The following is a 20319-nucleotide window of genomic DNA, read 5'->3' on the forward strand; positions in this document are numbered from 1 at the left end:
ATGTATATGCCTGTATTTACTCTTTTAAAATATTATATTAACATATAGCTTTGTTTTACAGAGTCATCAGTATTGAAATTGACGGCACGCAAATGTTCACATCCCGATCCTCCTTCCCCCTGGATCCCCAACTTATCCTTATGGTCTCTGTTTTTGTTTTCTATCATTACTCAAAATCCCTCTTCTCCCCTCTTTCCAGGTCTTTCTCTACATTGCAGGTCACATGCACGGGACTTAATAGCAATACCCTCACATATATTATCCCTTTTGTTCAAAAGCTCCTCCCACACTGGGTCAGCCCCATTTGCCAGTCCCTGTGCATTATAAATGAAGGTGGAACGCAGCTCCATGTTGGTTTCCACATCACTGACACGCAGAGCGTCGCCGGCACACACAGTGCGTCACTTCCGGTGACGCACTTCCGGCTTCACGCCGTCCAGCGGTCCCGCCCCCTAGCCATATATTGGCGTCTTCACAGGCATGGCAGGACATCACAGAACCAGCGGTGGACACCGCGTTCTACACCTGCATCCCTGCCTCTCCTGGTAAGACCCACTCATAGCGTCAGTGCTCCTTACTTTAGGTGCCGCCATTATTGAAGCCTAATCCGTCCACCTCTTCTTTTAGACAGGGGAGTTCTTACTCTGGTCCATCCATTGGGTCCTTATTAATTACCATTATAAAGGGTACGTACATTACCACTATTTGGGTACACCGCACGCACCCCGCCAGTTAATTTATGTGCTATGTTACATCCCTTACAGTTTCTTCCTCTGAAGAGGATATATAGCATATCACCACTCCTATCTGGTGGTGCATTTGGTCAGTATCAATATATCCCTGAGGCTACTGGTCTGTATAAACGAATCCTTTTAATATGTCCTTATATATTGTTTTTTGTAGATACAGTCCATTTTCTAGATAAACAGAGACACGTCCCCGGACATTGTCCTTCACAGCAGTATCCTGATTCATAATTAATATGGGTTAGTCCCATTTTCAAATATTTATTTAAAGTGCCAGAGCCCGCACCTGTCTAAAACAGACACATTTGTACCTTAGGATCCAAATATAGGACCTGATCTCAAGCCACACATAAAAAGTGTTTCTAAGAGACAAGGTATGATTCTTCCCTCATTTCTTTCTTTCCATGCCATTCCCCCATTCCCCTTCCCATCCATCACTATAGATGCACAATATATAAGTCTCCTTATTGTTTTTTCCATCTTTTTCATTGTTTTGTTGTTAATTTTGGATTTTGTACTATTGTAAATACTTTATTGTTTGCACATTATCGCAGTACACTGAAGAAGGTCAATGTGTGACCGAAACGTCTGTACAAGTGGCTGCTATTAAAAATTCCACATCATTACAAGTTGAGTGCCAAAGTTTATTTTATATGCAGTGAGGAGGGGGCAGACACTGCCTGCACCCGGGACTGGAGGTGTCTGCAGTGAGGAGGGGGAAGGACACTGCCTGCACCCGGGACTGGAGGTGTCTGCAGTGAGGAGGGGGCAGACACTGCCTGCACCCGGGGTTGGAGGTGTTTGCAGTGAGGAGGGGGCAGGACACTGCCTGCATCCGGGGGCTCAAGGTGTCTGCATTGAGGAGGGGGCAGGACACTGCCTGCACCGGGGGCTGAAGGTGTCTGCAGTGAGGAGGGGGAAAGACACTGCCTGCACCCGGGGCTGAAGGTGTCTGCAGTGAGGAGGGGGCAGGACACTGCCTGCACCCGGGGCTGAAGGTGTCTGCAGTGAGGAGGGGGCAAGACACTGCCTGCACCTGGGGCTGAAGGTGTCTGCAGTGAGGAGGGGGCAAGACAATTCCTGCACCCTGGGCTGGAGGTGTCTATAGTGAGGAGGGGGCAGGACACTCCTTGCACCCTGGGCTGGAGGTGTTTGCAGTGAGGAGGGACAGGACACTGCTCCCCTCCTGACAAGTCCTGAATGGGTTATTTTCTTGTGTTTGATGTCTTGTATATGAAGCACAGTAGATTTATGGCAGTTCAAATCGGTGGAGCATGACCGGATTTGTAGAAGACCTCAAAGCAGGCGCCATAAATCTCATGGTGATTCAGATAGAGACTGACATGAGCAGTCAGTATTATGCACTGCAGTGACAGAGGTCAACCTGGTTGCAGGACAGCACGGATTACAATTTGTCTCTTTCCCCTTCCCTGTATGTGTGTGTGTACATATATATATATATTAGCAAAAAAAGTAAGGCAGCATACCATTGACAAAATGAAAAAATAGTGTTTTAATAGCCCATTGGGGCTCAGCTTCGTTTCGGCTCTGAGAAACCTTCCCAGGAAAATCAAAACGCAATTTTTTCATTTTGTCTAAATGGTGTGCTGCTTTCATTTTTTTGCTATTATATTGTGGATCTATGCTGGAAGGTTTGGCAGCCGTATAGTGTATATGTGTATATATACATTTTCTGTATATATATTTGTTTAATATATATTTGTTTATTATATACACACACCATGTGACATAGTCCTGTGGCCGGGGTCAGGGTATTTGACAGCCAGTATGTGCGTATGGATGTTCACATTAAGGTGTAGGCCCCGGAACTTATACTCAGCCTGGACAACAAGAGCCCTAATGGGAGAGAAAAGAAAAAAAAGTGAAGACATACCAGGGCAAATTTTCTTCTTTACATGAGTAATATTTTACCTCCCCCTCTTCTATTTCCCTCTTTCTGTCCGGTCCCCTCTTTGGGGTCTTATGGGAGCTAATGCTGGGGCCAGTATAGAGCGTGATAGCTATTGTGGGGGCCATTATATAATGTTACCACGCACCCAGAACATGTTGTGGCTGACTATTGAAAGCATACATGATAAGAAGTGTTGTCTCCTTGAGAGGAGACCATCAGACTATTGCGTCAACAGATTCTAGTAATTCTAGCAATAAAGGCAAAAGGCACTTAAAGGTAAACTATTAACCCTTCTATATCAGAGCTAATGCGAGGGCCATTATACAGTAAAGTTTAAAGGCTACTGTGGGGGCCATCATACAGTGTGGGAGTTACTGTGGGGGCTGTCATGAATGGGGTTTATATACAGTTTTAGGACTACTGTGCGGGCTTTTAGACAATGTGGGGCCATCATACAGTGTGGGAGTTACTGTGGGGGCTGTTATGAACAGGGTTTATATACAGTGTGAGGACTACAGTGGGGGCTTTTAGACAGTGGTGGCCATCATACAGTGTGGGAGTTACTGTGGGGGCTGTCATGAACGGGGTTTATATACAGTGTGAGGACTACTGTGTTGGCTTTTAGACAATGTGGGAGCTCCTGTGGGAACCATTAAAGGGAACCTGTCACCCCCAAAATCAAAGGTGAGCTAAGCCCACCGGCATCAGGGGCGTATCTACAGCATTCTGGAATGCTGTAGATAAGTCCCCGATGTATCCTGAAAGATGAGAAAAAGAGGTTAGATTATGCTCACCCAGGGGCGGTCCTGCTGCGGTCCGGTCCGATGGGCGTCGCGGTCTGGTCCAGGGCCTCCCATTTTCTGACGATGACGTCCTCTTCTTGTATTCATGCTGCGGCTCCGGTGCAGGTGTACTTTGTCTGCCCTGTTGAGAGCAGAGCAAAGTACTGCAGTGCGCAGGCGCCAGGCCTCTCTGACTTTTCCCGGCGCCTGCACACTGCAGTACTTTGCTCTGCCCTCAACAGGGCAGACAAAGTACGCTGGAGCCGCAGCGTGAAGACAAGAAGAGGACGTCATCGTAAGAAGATGGGAGGTCCCGGACCGGACCGCGACACCCATTGGAATGGACCGCCCCCCCAGGTGAGTATAATCTAACTTCTCTTTCTCATCTTTCAGGTTACATCGGGGCTTATCTACAGCAGAGGTGTCAAACTGCATTCCTCGGGGGCCGCCAACAGGTCATGTTTTCAGGATTTCCTTAGCATTCCACAGGGTGCTGGAATCATTCTGTGCAGGTGATTAAATTATCACCGGTGCAATACAAGGAAATCCTGAAAACATGACCTGTTGGCGGCCCTCGAGGAATGCAGTTTGACACCTCTGATCTACAGCATTCTAGAATGCTGCAGATAAGCCCCTGATGCCGGTGGGCTTAGCTCACCTTCGATTTTGGGGGTGACAGGTTCCCTTTAAAGAGTGTGGAGGCTACTGTGAGAGCACAAAGGAGACATTCTACTATGTAAGGGGCACAGTGATAGCATTATTATGTGTGGCAGTAAGAGGATTCCTGTTTTTGTATCACACAGCAGGTGCAGTAATAGGGACACATACGGCGGCAGCAGCAGCTCATTATTGGGGTGACAGCACATTGATGCATTTGTACAGGTTGGGAATAGATGGGGACAAATTTTTGTTGTAATCTCTGAAGACGAGTTGTGGTTGGAAGGAGATGTCTGAGTAAGATGGAAAGAACATCTCCTGTAAGTGATTATCTCTAATTGTATTGTAATCTCTTATATATTCTGCAGGACTGGTATCTACCATTATGACGTCACCGTATGGCGGTAATATCAGTATTGGTCTTTGTATAGAGTGTTTTTTTCAGTTAGGCAGGGTTCACATTGCATTGGTGCAGTCCTTTCAACGCATGCGTTAAACTGACTGCACCAACGCTAGTGCCTTTTAAAGATCGCATTATGCGATCGCGATAGCACAGATGCTCCACCTATGCTATCGGTGACGGACCCGGAAACGCTGCAGCCCGCGTCAGAGGGTCCGTCACAGAATGACGGCACATTGCTAATGCTGGCCGATTATGACATGTGTTAGCAATGCGCTACATAGTGGCAGTCAATGGGTGCGCTAATGCATCCGTTACATATCGTTAGTGCCGCTGTGTAATGGATGCCGTCAGCGCATTGCCATTGACGCAATATGAACCTGGCCTTACAGCAGGGTCATCTGCTGAGCTTCCAGAATACCCACGACTAGAGTATGCCGTCTGAGTTGTAATCAGGGTTACTGGTTAGGGGCCCACTTAGATATTTCGCCCACCCTGAGCTGAACTCTTAGCTACGCCTCTGAGTCCTGCTCATCGTTATTGTCACCCCTTCATTTTTTTCATAGACTGTACAATATCTTCAGAAATAAATGGAAATGTATCAAAGTTATATCCTCAGGATTTTTTAATTAGTGGTCCAAAGTAATAAGACAATAAAACCTTGTTTTTCAACTTACATATTGCAATTTCAAAGAAAAACAGGATGGTGCAGCAATAAAGGCACTCGTAATTAATACTTCGTTGCACACCCTTTGGCATTGATGACAGGCTCCAAAGGTTTCTTGTAGCCATCAATAAGCTTCTTGCACTTCTCAGCTAGTATTTTCTTCCACTCTTCCTTTGCAGTTCAGCTCTCCCCAAGGATTGCTCGTCATTTAAAAACAGTCCATTTTTCTTTCTCCTTTGTCTCATTGGGGGACACAGGACTGTGGGTGTATGCTACTGCCACCAGGAGGGTAACACTAAGTAAACATAGAAAAAAATTAGCTCCTCCTCCGACGTATACACCCTGACCCTGGCCAAAGGCAGACCCAGTTCATGCTTAGTGTCCGTGGGAGGCACATATCTGTGTTTTTCCAGATCTTTTTTTTTTTTTTTTTTTTTTAACTATGAAGACTAGACAGGGGCAACGGACCCTTTTGAAGGGGTCCGTTCTCCCCAAACCAACAACGGGCGAGCACGTGGAGTGTCGCCTCCACGTATCCTCTCCCGCAACGTGGGACAATATGCCGGACTCAGCCCTGACCACCCTAAGGTAGTGAAACCCTAGGCTGTACAGGTGCGTATGGGAGTCTGTGCGGCCCCCACTGCATCACCAATGCTGAGGCTGCGGTGATGGAAGGAGGCGGACGGTCCCTCTCATCTCCTGAAGGGATGATAGTTAGTGTGACTGCACCGTCCTGTGTTACAGCCCTCCCTTCTAACCTTAGATCCACGGGGCTGGGAGGGCTCCTGCTGCAGTGCTCTCCAACTGCCGGGCTTCCGGATCTGCGGTGCCTCTGGCCTTCGGGCGCTCTCTCTGGTCCCGCCCCCCGTATTTTCGGGCGGGCTCCAGAAGTTTGGACTTCGCCACGTCCGCCCTCTCTCTTCACGTGCAGATGGTGGGAAATTTAGCCCCCGGCCTCTGGGGCGCTAGGCCTCAGGCGGAAGTCCCGCCTTCGTCGCTGCGTCTTTTTCCGTCAGGTCTGCCCTCCCCCCCCCCCCCCCCTTACTATTGGGCGGATGCCGGGAGAGGTAGCGCAGGTCCTGATTTCGGCCTTCGTTAGGCCTCGGCAGACAGGCCTGGCATCTGTGGCTCCACCCCTTCAAGAGGGCGCACTTTTTCTTTTTGAACCTGTGTTAGGAGACATTACTGGTGCTGCGCTCTGAGACGTGTTCCATAGGACGAACTTAGGACTGGGGTAGGTGCTGCTCCCTCCAGCCGGGCAGCTACACGTTCCTTTACCTGCGCCTTATACAAATTCGTTCCAGACTATACCAGCTAGCAGGCTCAGCATGTCTAGAAGGACCAAGGCTCATACGGTTTTATATACCTCATGTCTTACTTGTCGGTCCGCTTTTCTGCATGCCCAATGCAGTCATCTGTGAGACCTGCGATTCCGAACGCGCCCAGGAGCCCTCCCCTGTAACTGAGCCCAGTGTGTCAGGGCCCCCAGAATGAGAGTTGTCCCTGTCACAGTCTATGGCATCCCTCACAAAGGCTATTGAGTCCCTTCAAGCCCCAGTTAGGTCCAGGGACAGTGTCTCTTCTATTTTGGAGGAGTCCTCCGTCTCACAGGAGCCTTCGGCCTGCAGGGGCCGCTCTCTCACTAGGCAGATGTGTCAGAAACGAACCCACACAGAGTCGCCAGGTCTGTCTGGTTCTTCTGCATCCATGAGCTCCGCCTCTCGCTCTCCCTCACCGGCAGAGGTTAGCGAACAGGGTTCGGATTACAATTCTGAGGGGTCCCTCATTTTAGAGGCGCCTAATCACCAGGAGTCCGTCGACAGTCTCATTGAGGCTGTCAACCAAACCCTGGGGGTAGAGGACGAATCTACCTTGACTTCCGGTCATAAGGTATCTTTTAAGCGGACTAAACAGCCCCATAGAGTGTTTTGTACTCATCTTGAGTATGAGGATTTGGTACAGCGCCACTGGGAGCGGCCGGATAGGCGCTTTTTGGGGCAGAAGGCTCTAAATAGAAGATATCCTTTCGCCCCAGAGCTCCATAAGAAGTGGGCAGAATACCCTTCGGTAGACCCTCCCGTATCTCGCTTGGCTTCTAGGACTTTATTATCCCTTCCTAATGGTTCCTCTATCAAGGATCCATCTGATCGTCTTATAGAAGGTCTGGCAGATTCAGTATTTGAGGCCTCAGGCTCAGCCCTCTCACCCTCCTTTGCAGCGACTTGGGTAGCCAAAGCCATGATATCCTGGTCAGAGTCTTTGACTGTAGCTCTACAGGATAAGGATCTGCCTTCAGAAGTGACTGAGATTTCGAATCAGATCGCCCTACCTGGTAGCTATCTGATTAATGCGTCCTTGGATGCGGCAAATTGTGCAACAGTGGCCGCTGCAAATGCAATTTCAATTAGAAGGGCTTTATGGTTGAGGACATGGCGGGCAGATTCCACCTCAAAGAAGTCCCTTACTGCTCTGCCCTATCAGAGCGGTCGAATATTCAGCGAAAAATTGGATCATCTCATTTCTGATTCCACAGGAGGAAAAAGTTATTTTCTCCCACAGCAAAGGTTTAAGTAACCATTTCGGCGCCAGTTTCAGGGCCTTTCGCAACCCGGGGTGGACCACAGCGACAAATCCCGCTGGCCCAGGTTGACCTAATCAAGACCGAGATCGTCAGGTCTCTTATAGAGCCAATCCATTGGGAAAAACACGTTTCCAGCAGCCCAGATCAGGGGGATCTAGGTCCCACAGATTTTCAGCCAAATGACTGGAGGCAGGTTCAGGTCGACTCCAACAGAGTAGGCGGCCGCCTGCTCCGGTTTCACCTGGTCTGGCTTGCTGTCATTCATGACAGATGGGTAAGAGAACTAGTGTCCTCAGGGTACAAGATAGAGTTTACCAGCCACCCCCCGAGTCGGATTTTTCTCTCCCGGCTCCCCAGTTGGGAATCTCGGGTTCGAGCCTTGCTCAAGGGTGTCGAATCTCTTCGTCGCAGTGAAGTGATCGTTCCCGTTCCAGAGGACGAGAGATTTCAAGGGTTTTATTCCAATCTGTTTGTCGTCCCCAAAAGGGACGGAGCGGTAAGGCCCATTCTGGACCTGAAATATTTGAACAGGTTTGTCAACATTCGTTACTTCCGAATGGAGTCTCTCCGCTCGGTCATTGTGGCTATGGAAAAGGGAGAGTTCTTGGCTTCAATAGACATTCAAGACGCCTCTCTTCACATCCCCATATTCCCTCCGCATCAAAGATTTCTACGCTTTGCCATAGGCAGCCTTCACTTCCAGTTCACAGCCTTACCTTTCGGGCTGGCCACTGCCCCAGGGTGTTCACAAAGGTCATGGCAGCAGTAGTGGCCATCCTGCATTTCCGAAGCATAGTCGTCTTGCCATTTTTAGACGATCTTTTAATCAAAGGTTCATCTTGCCGAGCCTGCGAGGAGAATGTCAGCATTACGCTGGATACTCTTTGTCGTCTAGGGTGGCTGGTGAATTTAAGAAAGTCATCCCTTGTGCCATCTCAGAAGATTTCTTTTCTCAGTATGATCTTCGACACTTCCCGAGGCTTGACAATTCTTCCCCAGATCAAGACCCTGGCTCTCCGGCAGGAAGTAAGGGCTCTTCGCCAGCCACTCCCTCATACCATCCGGTTTTGCATGAGAGTCTTAGGAAAGATGGTAGCAGCAATAGAGTTCCTTTTGCGCAGCTCCATCTTCGCCCCCTCCAGCATACCCTTTTGACGTTTTGGGACAGGTGTCCACGCTCTCTCAACCACATGTGCCGCCTGTCTCTTCAGGTCAGACAGGCTCTCGCATGGTGGACAATGTTGTCTTCTCTGCAGCAGGGGAATCCCCCAATCCATTGGCTGGTAGTCACGACCGACGCCAGCCTCCTCGGGTGGGGAGCAGTGTTTCACCACCACACAGCCCAGGGGCCATGGTCTTCGCAGGAGTCAACCCTTGCAATCAACCTTCTGGAGATCCGGGCGGTTCGAATGGCTCAACAACATTTTCATCATGTCCTGGCAGGCTGCCCCATCTGGATTCAATCGGACAACGCCACGGCTGTGGCATACATAAATCATCAGGGGGTACCATGCACGAGGTAAATCAAGTCCTCCTCTGGGCCTAGAAGAACCACTCGGTGATCTCGGCGGTTCACATTCCAGGCAAGGACAATTGGGCGGCGGATTTTCTCAGCCATCAGGGGCTGGCATACAGGGAGTGGGCCCTCCATCCTGACGTTTTCCAGCAGATTTGTCAATGCTGGGGGACTCAGATTTGTCGCCCGATATCGGGATCCACAGGCATTCGCAGTGGACGCATTAGTCCTTCCCTGGAGCAAGTTTTGTCTCCCGTATCTATTTCCCCCTCTGGCACTGCTTTCGAAGGTAATCAGGAAGATCAAGTCAGAGGGAATCCCAGTAATTCTGGTTGCCCCAGATTGGCCCCGTCGGCCATGGTACGCAGACTTAATTCAGCTACTCACCGAGGCTCCCTGGCGGCTTCCAAGGCGCCCAGATCTTCTCTCCCAGGGTCTGATCTACCACCAGAACTCAGGGGCCCCATGTTTGACTGCCTGCCTTCCGTTTTTTCCCTGAAGGTAGCTGCTACAATGATTAATGCCCGGAAATCCACCTCAGCATGTATTTACCATCATACCTGGAAGGTTTTCTTTAAGTGGTGCAGAGGGCATGGCCTTCCCCTGCTTCGGTTCTCTATCCTTAACATTTTAGCGTTCCTCCAGGTCGGCCTGGATTCGGGGCTTGCACCAAGTACCCTCAAAAGACAAATTTCAGCCCTGTCCGTTCTTTGCCAGTGCAGAATCGCTACCAATTCTCAGGTAGAGACATTTATGCAGGGCGTTGCCCGCATGGTGCCACCTTACAAGGCCCCCCTGGAAGCCTGGGACCTTAACCTGGTCTTGAGTGCCCTGCAGGAATCTCCTTTTGAGCCTCTTCAGGACATTTCCTTGACATACCTCTCCTGGAAAGTTGTCTTTTTAGTGGCTATAACATCCATTAGGCGGGTCTCGGAACTTGCGGCTTTATCCTGCTGTGCCCCGTTTCTACAGTTTCATCAGGATAAGGTGGTGCTCAGGCCAGCACCTACTTTTTTGCCAAAGGTTGTTTCATCCTTCCACATTAACAAGGACATCGTATTGCCTTCGTTCTGTCCAGCTCCATCGCACCGTGTGGAAAAGGCTCTCCATACACTGGACCTGGTGAGAGCTCTCAGGAGGTATGTTTCACGGACGACATCCTTTCGACAGTTGGATACATTGTTTATCCTTCCTGAGGGTCGATGGAAGGGACTCGTTGCCTCAAAATCAACCATAGCCCGGTGGATACGGTCGACAATTCAGGAGTCCTACCACATCAAGGGCGCGGCTGTTCCGGCCGAGATCAGGGCACACTCCACTCGGGCAGTGGGCGCTTCGGCACCAGGCATCGGCAGAACAGGTTTGCAAGGCAGCGACCTGGTCCAATCTGCACACTTTTTCCAAGCACTATAACATCCATACTCAGGCCTCTGCAGATGCAAGTCTGGGTAGAAGGATCCTGCAGGCAACGGTAGCGCACCTATAGGCGTTAAGTGCCTAGGGGTTTATTCCGCTGAGTCCTTTTCCCACCCAGGGACTGCTTTGGGATGTCCCACAGTCCTGTGTCCCCCAATGAGACGAAGGAGAAATTTGGATTTTTGTGTTACTCACCGTAAAATCCTTTTCTCCGAGTCGCTCATTGGGGGACACAGTTCCCACCCTGTTAGCCAGATGGCTTCCTTTTTGATTTACCTTTTTTTCTTTTGAATTTATCAGCCGGTGGGGTTATTCTAGACATGTTGTTCCGATATTAATGCTGATTTATTTTTTACTCTCCTTCTGCTTTTGCACCAAACTGGGTCTGCCTTCGGCCAGTGTCAGGGTGTATACGTCGGAGGAGGAGCTAATTTTTTTCTATGTTTACTTAGTGTCAGCCTCCTGGCGGCAGTAGCATATACTCACAGTCCTGTGTCCCCCAATGAGCGACTCGGAGAAAAGGATTTTCGGTGAGTAACACAAAAATCCTTATTTTTCAACCATTCCTATGTACTTTTGGATGTGTGCTTTGGGTCATTGTCTTGCTGGATGACCTATGATCTTCAACTTAAAACAAGTTTTTTTTTATACTGAGTAGGACATTTTGCTCTAAAATCTCTTAAGAATTGTCTGATTTCATGATCCCTCTGATACGGTCAAGGCCTCCAATACCAGACGCAGCAAAGCAACCCCACAGCATTATGGATCCTCCACCATGCTTAAAGGGACACTGTCACCTGAATTTGGAGGGAACAATTTTCAGCCATAGGGGCGGGGTTTTCGGGTGTTTGATTCACCCTTTCCTTACCCGCTGGCTGCATGCTGGCTGCAATATTGGATTGAAGTTCATTCTCTGTCCTCCGTAGTACATGCCTGCACAAGGCAATCTTGCCTTACGCAGGCGTGTACTATGGAGGACAGAGAATGAACTTCAATCCAATATTGCAGCCAGCGGGTAAGGAAAGGGTGAATCAAACACCCGAAAACCCCGCCCCTATGGCTGAAAATTGTTCCCTCCAAATTCAGGTGACAGTGTCCCTTTAACTGTTGTTAGGGTGTTCTTTTCCTTATAAGCTTCATGATGACATCTGTAATCAAAATTGTTGTTTTGCATTCCTAAAAAGCTCTATTTTTGTTTCATCTGCCCACAGAACATTTTCCCAGGATTGTGGTTTGTCAAGGTACTCTTTGGCAAAGATCAGTCCTTCTTCTTTTTTTATGTCTCTTCTTCAGCAATGGTTTCTTCCTTGGCCTTCGCCTATAAAGCTCTGCATGGTTTAGTGTGCAGTGTATGGTACTTGTTTAAACCATGGCCCCAGACTGTTCCAGGTTGGCCTTCAGGTCTTTGGATGTTTGACGAGGTGTTTTTTTCCACCATTCGCACCAACCTTCAAAGACTTCTCTTGTCAATTTTTCAAGGGAGATTCTTGAAGGTTCCATGCTTGGCAAACTTCTTAACATTTTTCACTGTTGAATCTGGGATACCAAGGCCTTGTTTGGAGATGGCCTTTTACCCTTTGAAAGTATTGTGTTTGCTAATAATAGCAGTTCTGATGTCCTGAGACAGCTCCCTTGTCATCACCATTGTGAAAAAGGAATCGTGGCTTTTTAAAACACTGAAGTCATCATTCATTGGCTAATTCATGTCACATGGGCACCGACAATTAATCACAGGTAATTCTCATTTGTAATTTACCACAGGTGGGTCAAAATGTGTTTCCATAATAATTTAATGTAAAGAGTTGCAATACCCATGTCACAGCAAGCTTTAGGTTTTTCTATTTTTCCCTCCCATTGTTTTTTTGTTTTAAATTATTGTTTATCATTTGCTCTTTTGTATTTAACACGAGTGCTCTATACAAAAAAAAACCTTTTGCTTGATTCATTTTTTTAGGGAGATACTCCAGATTATGTATTTAAACTTCATGGGTGCCAATAATGAAGAGTAGGACTTTATCTATTAGCATTGTAAACTCATAATTATCACTTTTAAAAATGGTTTTAGTTGCGCCAGATAAATTGTCATAATTTCTATGGCCACCTTAAATAAGCACTACAACCATTTTTTTGCATATATAGTGCAGGATTTTATTAGAAAAATAATGAAAAAGTTATGTATGTAACTAATGTATCATTTTATTAGTTGACGTACCATGTCAGAGTTGACTGCTATGTTGATTTGTATTTTACCTCTACGATTCTCTTAAAAAGGTCATTTAAAGTTATTAAATTGCTTTATTTAGTTGGCATGAAAATAAGCAAGTTTGCAATTGTCTTGCTTTTTCTATCTTTCATTCTCCTGCAATGAAAGCTTTTATCTTGCCAAGTGTACAGCTTGTTTCTATGGAGTTTGACCACTAGAGCCTGGTCTAGTATGCAGTAGTTATATTCCAAGAGATGCGTTAACTCCTAACGTAACTTCTAGCAAAATGAAAGTAAGGAGACTGCAGAGTTGTGAGGTGCTAAAGAGACAACCTTAGAATACCCTGATAAGACAGACTACATTTCCCTTGATGTCAGGGTCTCATCATAAATCTGTTGATTCTTGCTAATGGCAGCTGATCACATGACTCATCTTTCTATGATAAGGAAGGGGGGATGTACTGTGTAGTCCTACTTTTTAGCCGAGATTAAACAAATTACACAGCTAGAAAATTGTTGTTGAGCAAGCATTATGTATGTGTAGAGAAAAACAAATGTTTGACTTCTTTAAATCTTTCTTCTTCATATTATATTCTTTACGTCCCAATTTGCCGTGATATGCAACTAGTATGTAGTATTTCAAATCCCTCTGTAGATAAAAAAAATTATCTAAAGCTTGCCATGTACCAACGATAAATTGGCCAAGCCTGTCAATCTTGTGTATGGATGAGGTCCTGCTGAAAGAGAAATCTGGTGCATTTTGATTTCAACATTTAGGTCCGATATTCCTCCTGGAGATGAGCCGATGCCAAGGTTTCAATTGTGAATAATTTTCCTCTCCTTTTTTAAAAGGTTTGTAATAAACTGCTTCACGTGGAGGTCAGAAGGAATAGCTGTTGGTTGAGCTACCATTTGGCCAACTTCTATTGATGTGTATGGCCAGCTTTACTGTGATTTAATGGTCATCACTGATTTTTTCCACCATGGTCTCTGCAGGATAGAAGAATACACAAGTCACACAGAAGCATATGGCGTAAATGACATATAATCAAACAGGAGTTTACCTGCTAAGTTTTGCCATGTGACATAAAGCATTTTCTCTGTTGGGGCTTATGGAATACACTAATACAAGTACAAAATGTCACATGGCAAAATCTCAGTGAATATGAAACCCATGAACATCTTGTACATTTTACATTTGTATTTCAAGTGTATTGTTTGTATTTTTCTTTTCAGCAAAAAATTGCTGATTCCCGAAGTATAAGCTTGACAGCTGTTGGCATGCATTTATGGCAAGCACTGAAAGCTGGTTATCCCCTTGATGTGCAGCGAGCTGGCTTGACACCTGCTATACAGAAGACTATTACAGAGATCATTAAAGGACCAACCATCAACTCAGGTCAGACATAAAAATAAATCTTTTTATTTTATTTTTTTCCACAGACTGATCACGTCTTCCATACATGTACAGTGCAACGGACAAGGAGTTGTTGCCAAGCAGCAACAGCTAGTATTGATGCTTGTACCATTCCAGTCTATTTAGTCCTCTAGATTCTGTCGTCAATAGGGACCACAGCATCTTAATTGTCGCGAGAGGCAGTGGGGCTCCCTCTTTCACTTCTTCAGTTTCCCTGCAGTCTGATCGCAAATTTCCGATGGTAACTATGATATCATGAGGGCAGACAATGGTCTCGCAGTCTGCTAGATACAGAAGTATTAATATATATATATATATATATATATAAAATTTTAAGTACTGTGGTGAGGGGTTAAGCAAATTTGTGTATTGGGCTGGCTTTTATGTGAACATCCATAAAGCGGGTGCGAGGATGTCCACCTTATCTCCACCCCAGTGTGTGATCTGGGGCTTAAGTAGCTGGCCTACAAAGGCAGCAGGGTTCAGTGTCTGGAGAGGAACACTCCAGAGAAGTGTTTGTGTTTTGCTTAAACCTGAACCATGGGTCTTGCTAACCCTGAGCAGGCTGATGCTCCGTTAATACAAGGATTGTGCCTATTGCTACGGTTTTGTTTTGCTGTTTTGCCCAGAGGGCCGTGTTTACTTTGTGCTTCAGCTTGGTTTAAGCCGCATCCAAATAAACCAAGTGCATTCTTAAAGCTGCAGTGTTCCCATGTTTACATCCATGTACAGCCGAGTGAGCCGATCTACCACAGTACAAAAAAATGTTACCCAGTAAAACTACAAGCTATTTTTATGGTAGAAGAAATGTAAACCAACAAAAGTGCATATAATTATCACCTTATCCAAAACAAATCAAGCTATACAACTGTCATATTTAAAGGGAACCTGTCACTCATCCCCCCAGCGTTTTTAACTAAAAGAGCCACCTTGTGCAGCACTAAGGCTGCATTCTGTCAAGGTGGCTCTTCTTTTTTGTGCTCCCTTCCAACGCAGCAATATTAATTTTTATAATTTTGGCGCCATACGTTTAGTCTTTTCCCCCGGACGCGTCTGCCTCCCAGCCATCAGTCAGCCCCTCCATGCGCCTGGCGCCGCCTCCTCTATCTTCAGTAACGTGCCCAGCGCCTGTGCTGTGCTTTTCTTTTTCGGGCATGCTCCATTTGCGATGCCCTACAACTCACATCATCTGATGGAATTTATCTCGCGCCTGTGTGTGCCCGAGATTCCACCCCACAGTGTGTTCTGATTTATTCACACTGCGGGGCGGGATCTCGGGTATGATGAATTCCATCAGATGATGTGAATCGAAGGGCAGCGCCAACGGCGCATGCCGGAAAAAGAAAAGCACAGCGCAGGTGCCGGGTACGTTACTGAAGATAGAGGAGGCGGCGCATGGAGGGGCTGACTGATGGCTGGGGGGCGGTTGTGTCGGGGAGAAAAGACGTGCCCCACGGACAGACTAAACGTATGGCACCAAAATTATAAAAATTAATATTGCTGCGTTGGAAGGGAGCAGAAAAAGAAGAGCCACCTAGTTAAAAACGCCAGAGGGGGTGACAGGTTCCCTTTTAATAATACTATGGGCACAGTAAAAAATAAATAAAAAAAATACTAAAAATGCTTTTTTTTTCTCTATACTGATACACAAAATATTGAATACTTATTAATAAATTGTCCCTACACAGTATGACCCAACAAAGCCCTTACTACACAGTAAGATGTAACTACAAAGCCTCTCACACAGTATGATGTTCCCTCAATTTGTCACCAGAGGCGCCACGCCATACGATTTCCCTACACAGCCCCCTTACACAGTATTATGTCTCCAGAATTTCCCACAATGTACTATGTACAATGTACTAGAATTCAGCTATTCGTCCAACCCCCGTTCCCCCGCTGCTCCAGTCTTCGCTGCGTACTGAGGCACAGCTGGCGCTATATAGTGACATCATCGCGCCTGCTGGGCTCTGAAAAGCACAGGCCAGCATTATTTTCACCAGTACCTGCATCCCTTAAGAAAGTGAAACGCTGGGCAGGGGGTGGTCGCGTGGTGAGCAGTGTAATTTGCAAAATCGGGTCACTTTGGGGGTTTTCTTTTCTTGCACCATAGTGCTTTTCAGATGGCCTCAACAAGCTATTCTTGGAAAAGAAATTCCTTTCCTTCTGAGCTCTGCTCTGTGCCCAAACAGTATTGTATGACCACAGACGGGGTTACTTTTGTGTGATTTCTGTTGTTCTGGCACTTGAGAGCTATGTAAATGGCACACCAATCTATTCCAGTCAAATTTGCACGCAAAAAGCCAGAAAGTAATTTTTGACCACTTAAGGTAAAAATTGGTAGAAATTTGTTCTACGTTCGGTAGAAATTGTTTAGCAAATTGTGATCTATTTTCTTTTTTTATCAATTTGTAAAAATGAAAAATTTGGTACTAAACAACATTTTAGTGGAAAAAAAAAGGAATTTTTTTTTACTGCATGGCACAATGTTCTAAAACTCTATGAAACACTTATGGGGTAGAAATGCCAACTACACCCCTGCTTGAATTCTGGGACGGGTGTAATTTTCGAAATCTGTTCACTTTTGAGTGTTCTCTGCTGTTTTGGTACCTCGGGTGCGCTGCTGGTTGACATGGCGTTCGCAGTCTATTTCAGCCAAATTTGCACTCCAAAAGTCAAAAAGTTCTCACTTCAGAGGCAAGATCAGTGTCAAAACAGGAGATTTTTTTTGTTTTAACTGTAAATATTTATTGAAACTTTTGGAACAAACAAAGAGAGAACCGTTCAAAATGACAAAAGTACAAACTTTTCATTATTGGAAATAAACAATACTAGAAAAAGGTGTAGATTTGGATAACTAAGAAAGGTGTATCGGAATCCACCAGTGGTTCTAGATTTAATTTTGTAATAGTAATTTTATCTTTATAGATCTATCGAGTTTTCAAGCTATAAGATCTCTAGTGGCTCCTCAAGTTGATATCTACCTCATAAGGATGATGATCACTCTGCTTGAAAAAGAGAGGGCTGGTGAGCTGGAGAACAAACCACTCGGCGTAATCAATGAACAACCAAAACGGCAGACATTGCAAACAAGCAGCAAGTTACAGGACCAAGGGGACACACAACCCAAGACTACTATAGAAAAGAGTGATCTTTGGATTGAGAAAAAGGTTAGCTTTTTTAGCTGCTGCTACTTAAATCTTAGTGGGGTAATCCTCCAACCCATTTTTCATGCACCATATTAGAATATGGACATCACAGACTGGGCACATGCACAGAATCCTGCTCTATCAGAGAGGACACTTTGTCAGATTTACTAATGCTCTCTAATATTTAGGCAGCATAAACAGTCTGATAATGTGATAACTTTATCACAGTGGCTTGTACTTAATGATAAATTTGGTGTACCTTGCTATAGGAACAACATACCTTTGTACTGTGTTTTAGCCAGTAGATAGAAAAGGATTACAATTTTAGAGTCCTCAGTGGTTGATACATTTTAATGGCTAACTGAAAAGGTGGTAAAATGCAAACTTTCGAGACTACTCGGGTCCCTTCATCAGTTATAGAATTACACAAAATCTGAAGAGTCACATATTTATGCACAAGAGGACACAGGAATAATGCAATAGATAAGACAGGTGACGTGAAGCAGAATTATAGATGTGGGACGGAAGAAAACAGTTGTGGCCATAAACATTGCAACAGTTTATAGATAAGGAGTGTGAATGTTTTATTGTCCTTTGATTGACGTCTGGTCCACGATTGTGATGCCCCCAAATGGTCTGAGGACATTGCTTAGTTGAGTGTGTCAAACGTTGTCATTAGTTTATACTCCCACATTTTTCTGTGTCTCTGATATTTGAAGGTACCGTACCTTTTAATACTAGTCATTTCATGTCCATGATGCTGTGATCAGGGATACAAAAATGTTTGGTCACAGGTAGATTTTTATTAATTATTATTATGTGGCAATGAGAATTCATCCGTGTTCTAAGCTTTTGCCCTGTCTCCCCTACATACAGACCCCCAGTTTGACATTTAGTACAAATAATTAGGTACACCACATTAGAAGTGACGCAGCTGAATGTACCTGGGATCTTGTAGTCCTGATGTGAATTCGGGATCTTTATCTTGTCCGTGGTCATTATAAATGGACAGGTTTTACGTTTTTTCTGGTTGCAGGGAAAGGTTCCTGCAGCTGTTGAAGATGACAGGGAGCTTCTGGCAATGATATTTCTTAGATTTGGGGGCTGCCTAAAACACAGAAGTGGGGGTTCTAGAAATATGGGTTGTAATCGGGCATCTTTTTGTAGTAAAGGTTGTAATTTCTGTGCAGCTCCCCTTAGCACCTCCAGATTTGGAGTGTAGGTAACTACTAGAGGCACCCGGTTGGTTTCTTGTTTAGTTTTGTAATGTAGAAGACAATTCCTTGATATTCTGGTGGCTCTTGTAATCTGGTTTTCAATTGTTCTTGGATGGTAACCCTGATTCAGAAAGATTTTTCCAAGGCCACCAAGGTGTTCGTCTCTGTACTTTGGGTTGGGCCATATCCAAATTGTGTCTGATGGCTTGGCTGTAAGCAATAGAGTTGTTTTGTGTATTATGAATGGAAACTGTCCCATTTAAGGTATGTTGAAAGGCAGAGGTGTCAAACTGCATTCCTCGAGGGCCGCCAACAGGTCATGTTTTCAGGATTTCCTTAGCATTCCACAAGGTGCTGGAATCATTCTGTGCAGGTGATTAAATTATCACCTGTGCAATACAAGGAAATCCTGAAAACATGACCTGTTGGCGGCCCTCGAGGAATGCAGTTTGACACCTCTGCTGAAAGGTCAAATTACTTCTGGTACAGGGACGTCTCTATTTCATTGTTCTGTATCTTAATGATGGTGTCCAAAAAGTTAATTTCAATTTGTTGGCTTGCTGCCAGTGTAAAAATTTGCAAGAATCCTGATGTTTGCTTTTCACCATACATATTCATATGGAAAGTTGCAGACATTTTTATTTCAAATATTGAAAAGAAAAATGAATTTAACATAATTCATGCAAATGTTGGCACTGGAAGTCAAAATGCTCATAACAGGCATTGAATAGTCATGGAATGCTGTGAATTTGCTGAGAAGCCAGCAGAATTGAGAATGCAGCTCTCCATTAGGTTGCTCAATTGATACCCCTGCATGCATTGAGGACAAAGGACATCAACTATGTAGGTTAAAAGGGTGATCAGGTCTGTTGCCAAAAGTCTCAACAATTAAATTAAATCCTTGCAGCAATTGAGTGTGGCCACACATGTCTTGGTTATTTTTATGTAAGTGGCCAAAAAAAATTCCAGACTATGCTAAAAAATAAAAAATAATTGCGCAATTTTCCGAGACCCGTAGCGTCTCTATTTTTTGGGATCTCGGGTCTGGTAAGGGCTTATTTTTTTGCGCGCCAAGCTGACGTTTTCAATGCACGGTGTGGCTCAGTGGTTAGCACTGCAGCCTTGCAGCGCTGAAGTCCTGGGTTCAAATCCCACCAAGGGCAACATCTGCAAGGAGTTTGTTTGTTCTCCCTGTGTTTGCGTGGGTTTCCTCCGGGTTCTCCGGTTTCCTCCCACTACCCAAGACATACTGATAGGGAATGTAGATTGTGAGCTCTGATGGGGATAGTGATGATAATGTGTGCAAACTGTAAAGCGCTGCGGACAATGTTGGCGCTATATAAATAAAAAGATTATTTATTTATTAATGATACCATTTTGGTGCAATACGTTCTTTTGATCGCCCGTTATTGCATTTTAATGCAGTGTTGCAGCGACCAAAAAAAAAGTAATTCTGGCGTTTTTTTATTTTTTTTCGCGCTACGCCGTTTAGCGGTCAGGTAAAACCTTTTTTTTAATTGATAGATCGGGCGATTCTGAACGCGACGATACCAAATATGTGTATGTTTGGGTTTTTATTGTTTTATTTTGAATGGGGCGAAAGGTGGTTTGAACTTCATTTTTTAAATTTCTTTCTTATTTTTTTTTAAACTTTTTT

At 45.3% G+C, this 20319-nt stretch overlaps 1 protein-coding gene across 1 annotated transcript in view; it reads left to right on the plus strand.

The window, feature by feature from the left end:
- WRN (WRN RecQ like helicase) overlaps positions 1-20319 on the plus strand; it is a 233478-nt gene that overhangs the window by 201090 nt on the left and 12069 nt on the right. Inside the window, exons 32-33 of the mRNA XM_077274012.1 lie at positions 14116-14278; positions 17225-17466. Of these exons, the coding sequence (XP_077130127.1) occupies positions 14116-14278; positions 17225-17466 (405 nt within the window). The remainder of the gene's footprint in view (positions 1-14115; positions 14279-17224; positions 17467-20319) is intronic.

The sequence above is a fragment of the Ranitomeya variabilis genome, chromosome 1, assembly GCF_051348905.1.
Source record: "Ranitomeya variabilis isolate aRanVar5 chromosome 1, aRanVar5.hap1, whole genome shotgun sequence".
NCBI lineage: Eukaryota > Metazoa > Chordata > Amphibia > Anura > Dendrobatidae > Ranitomeya > Ranitomeya variabilis.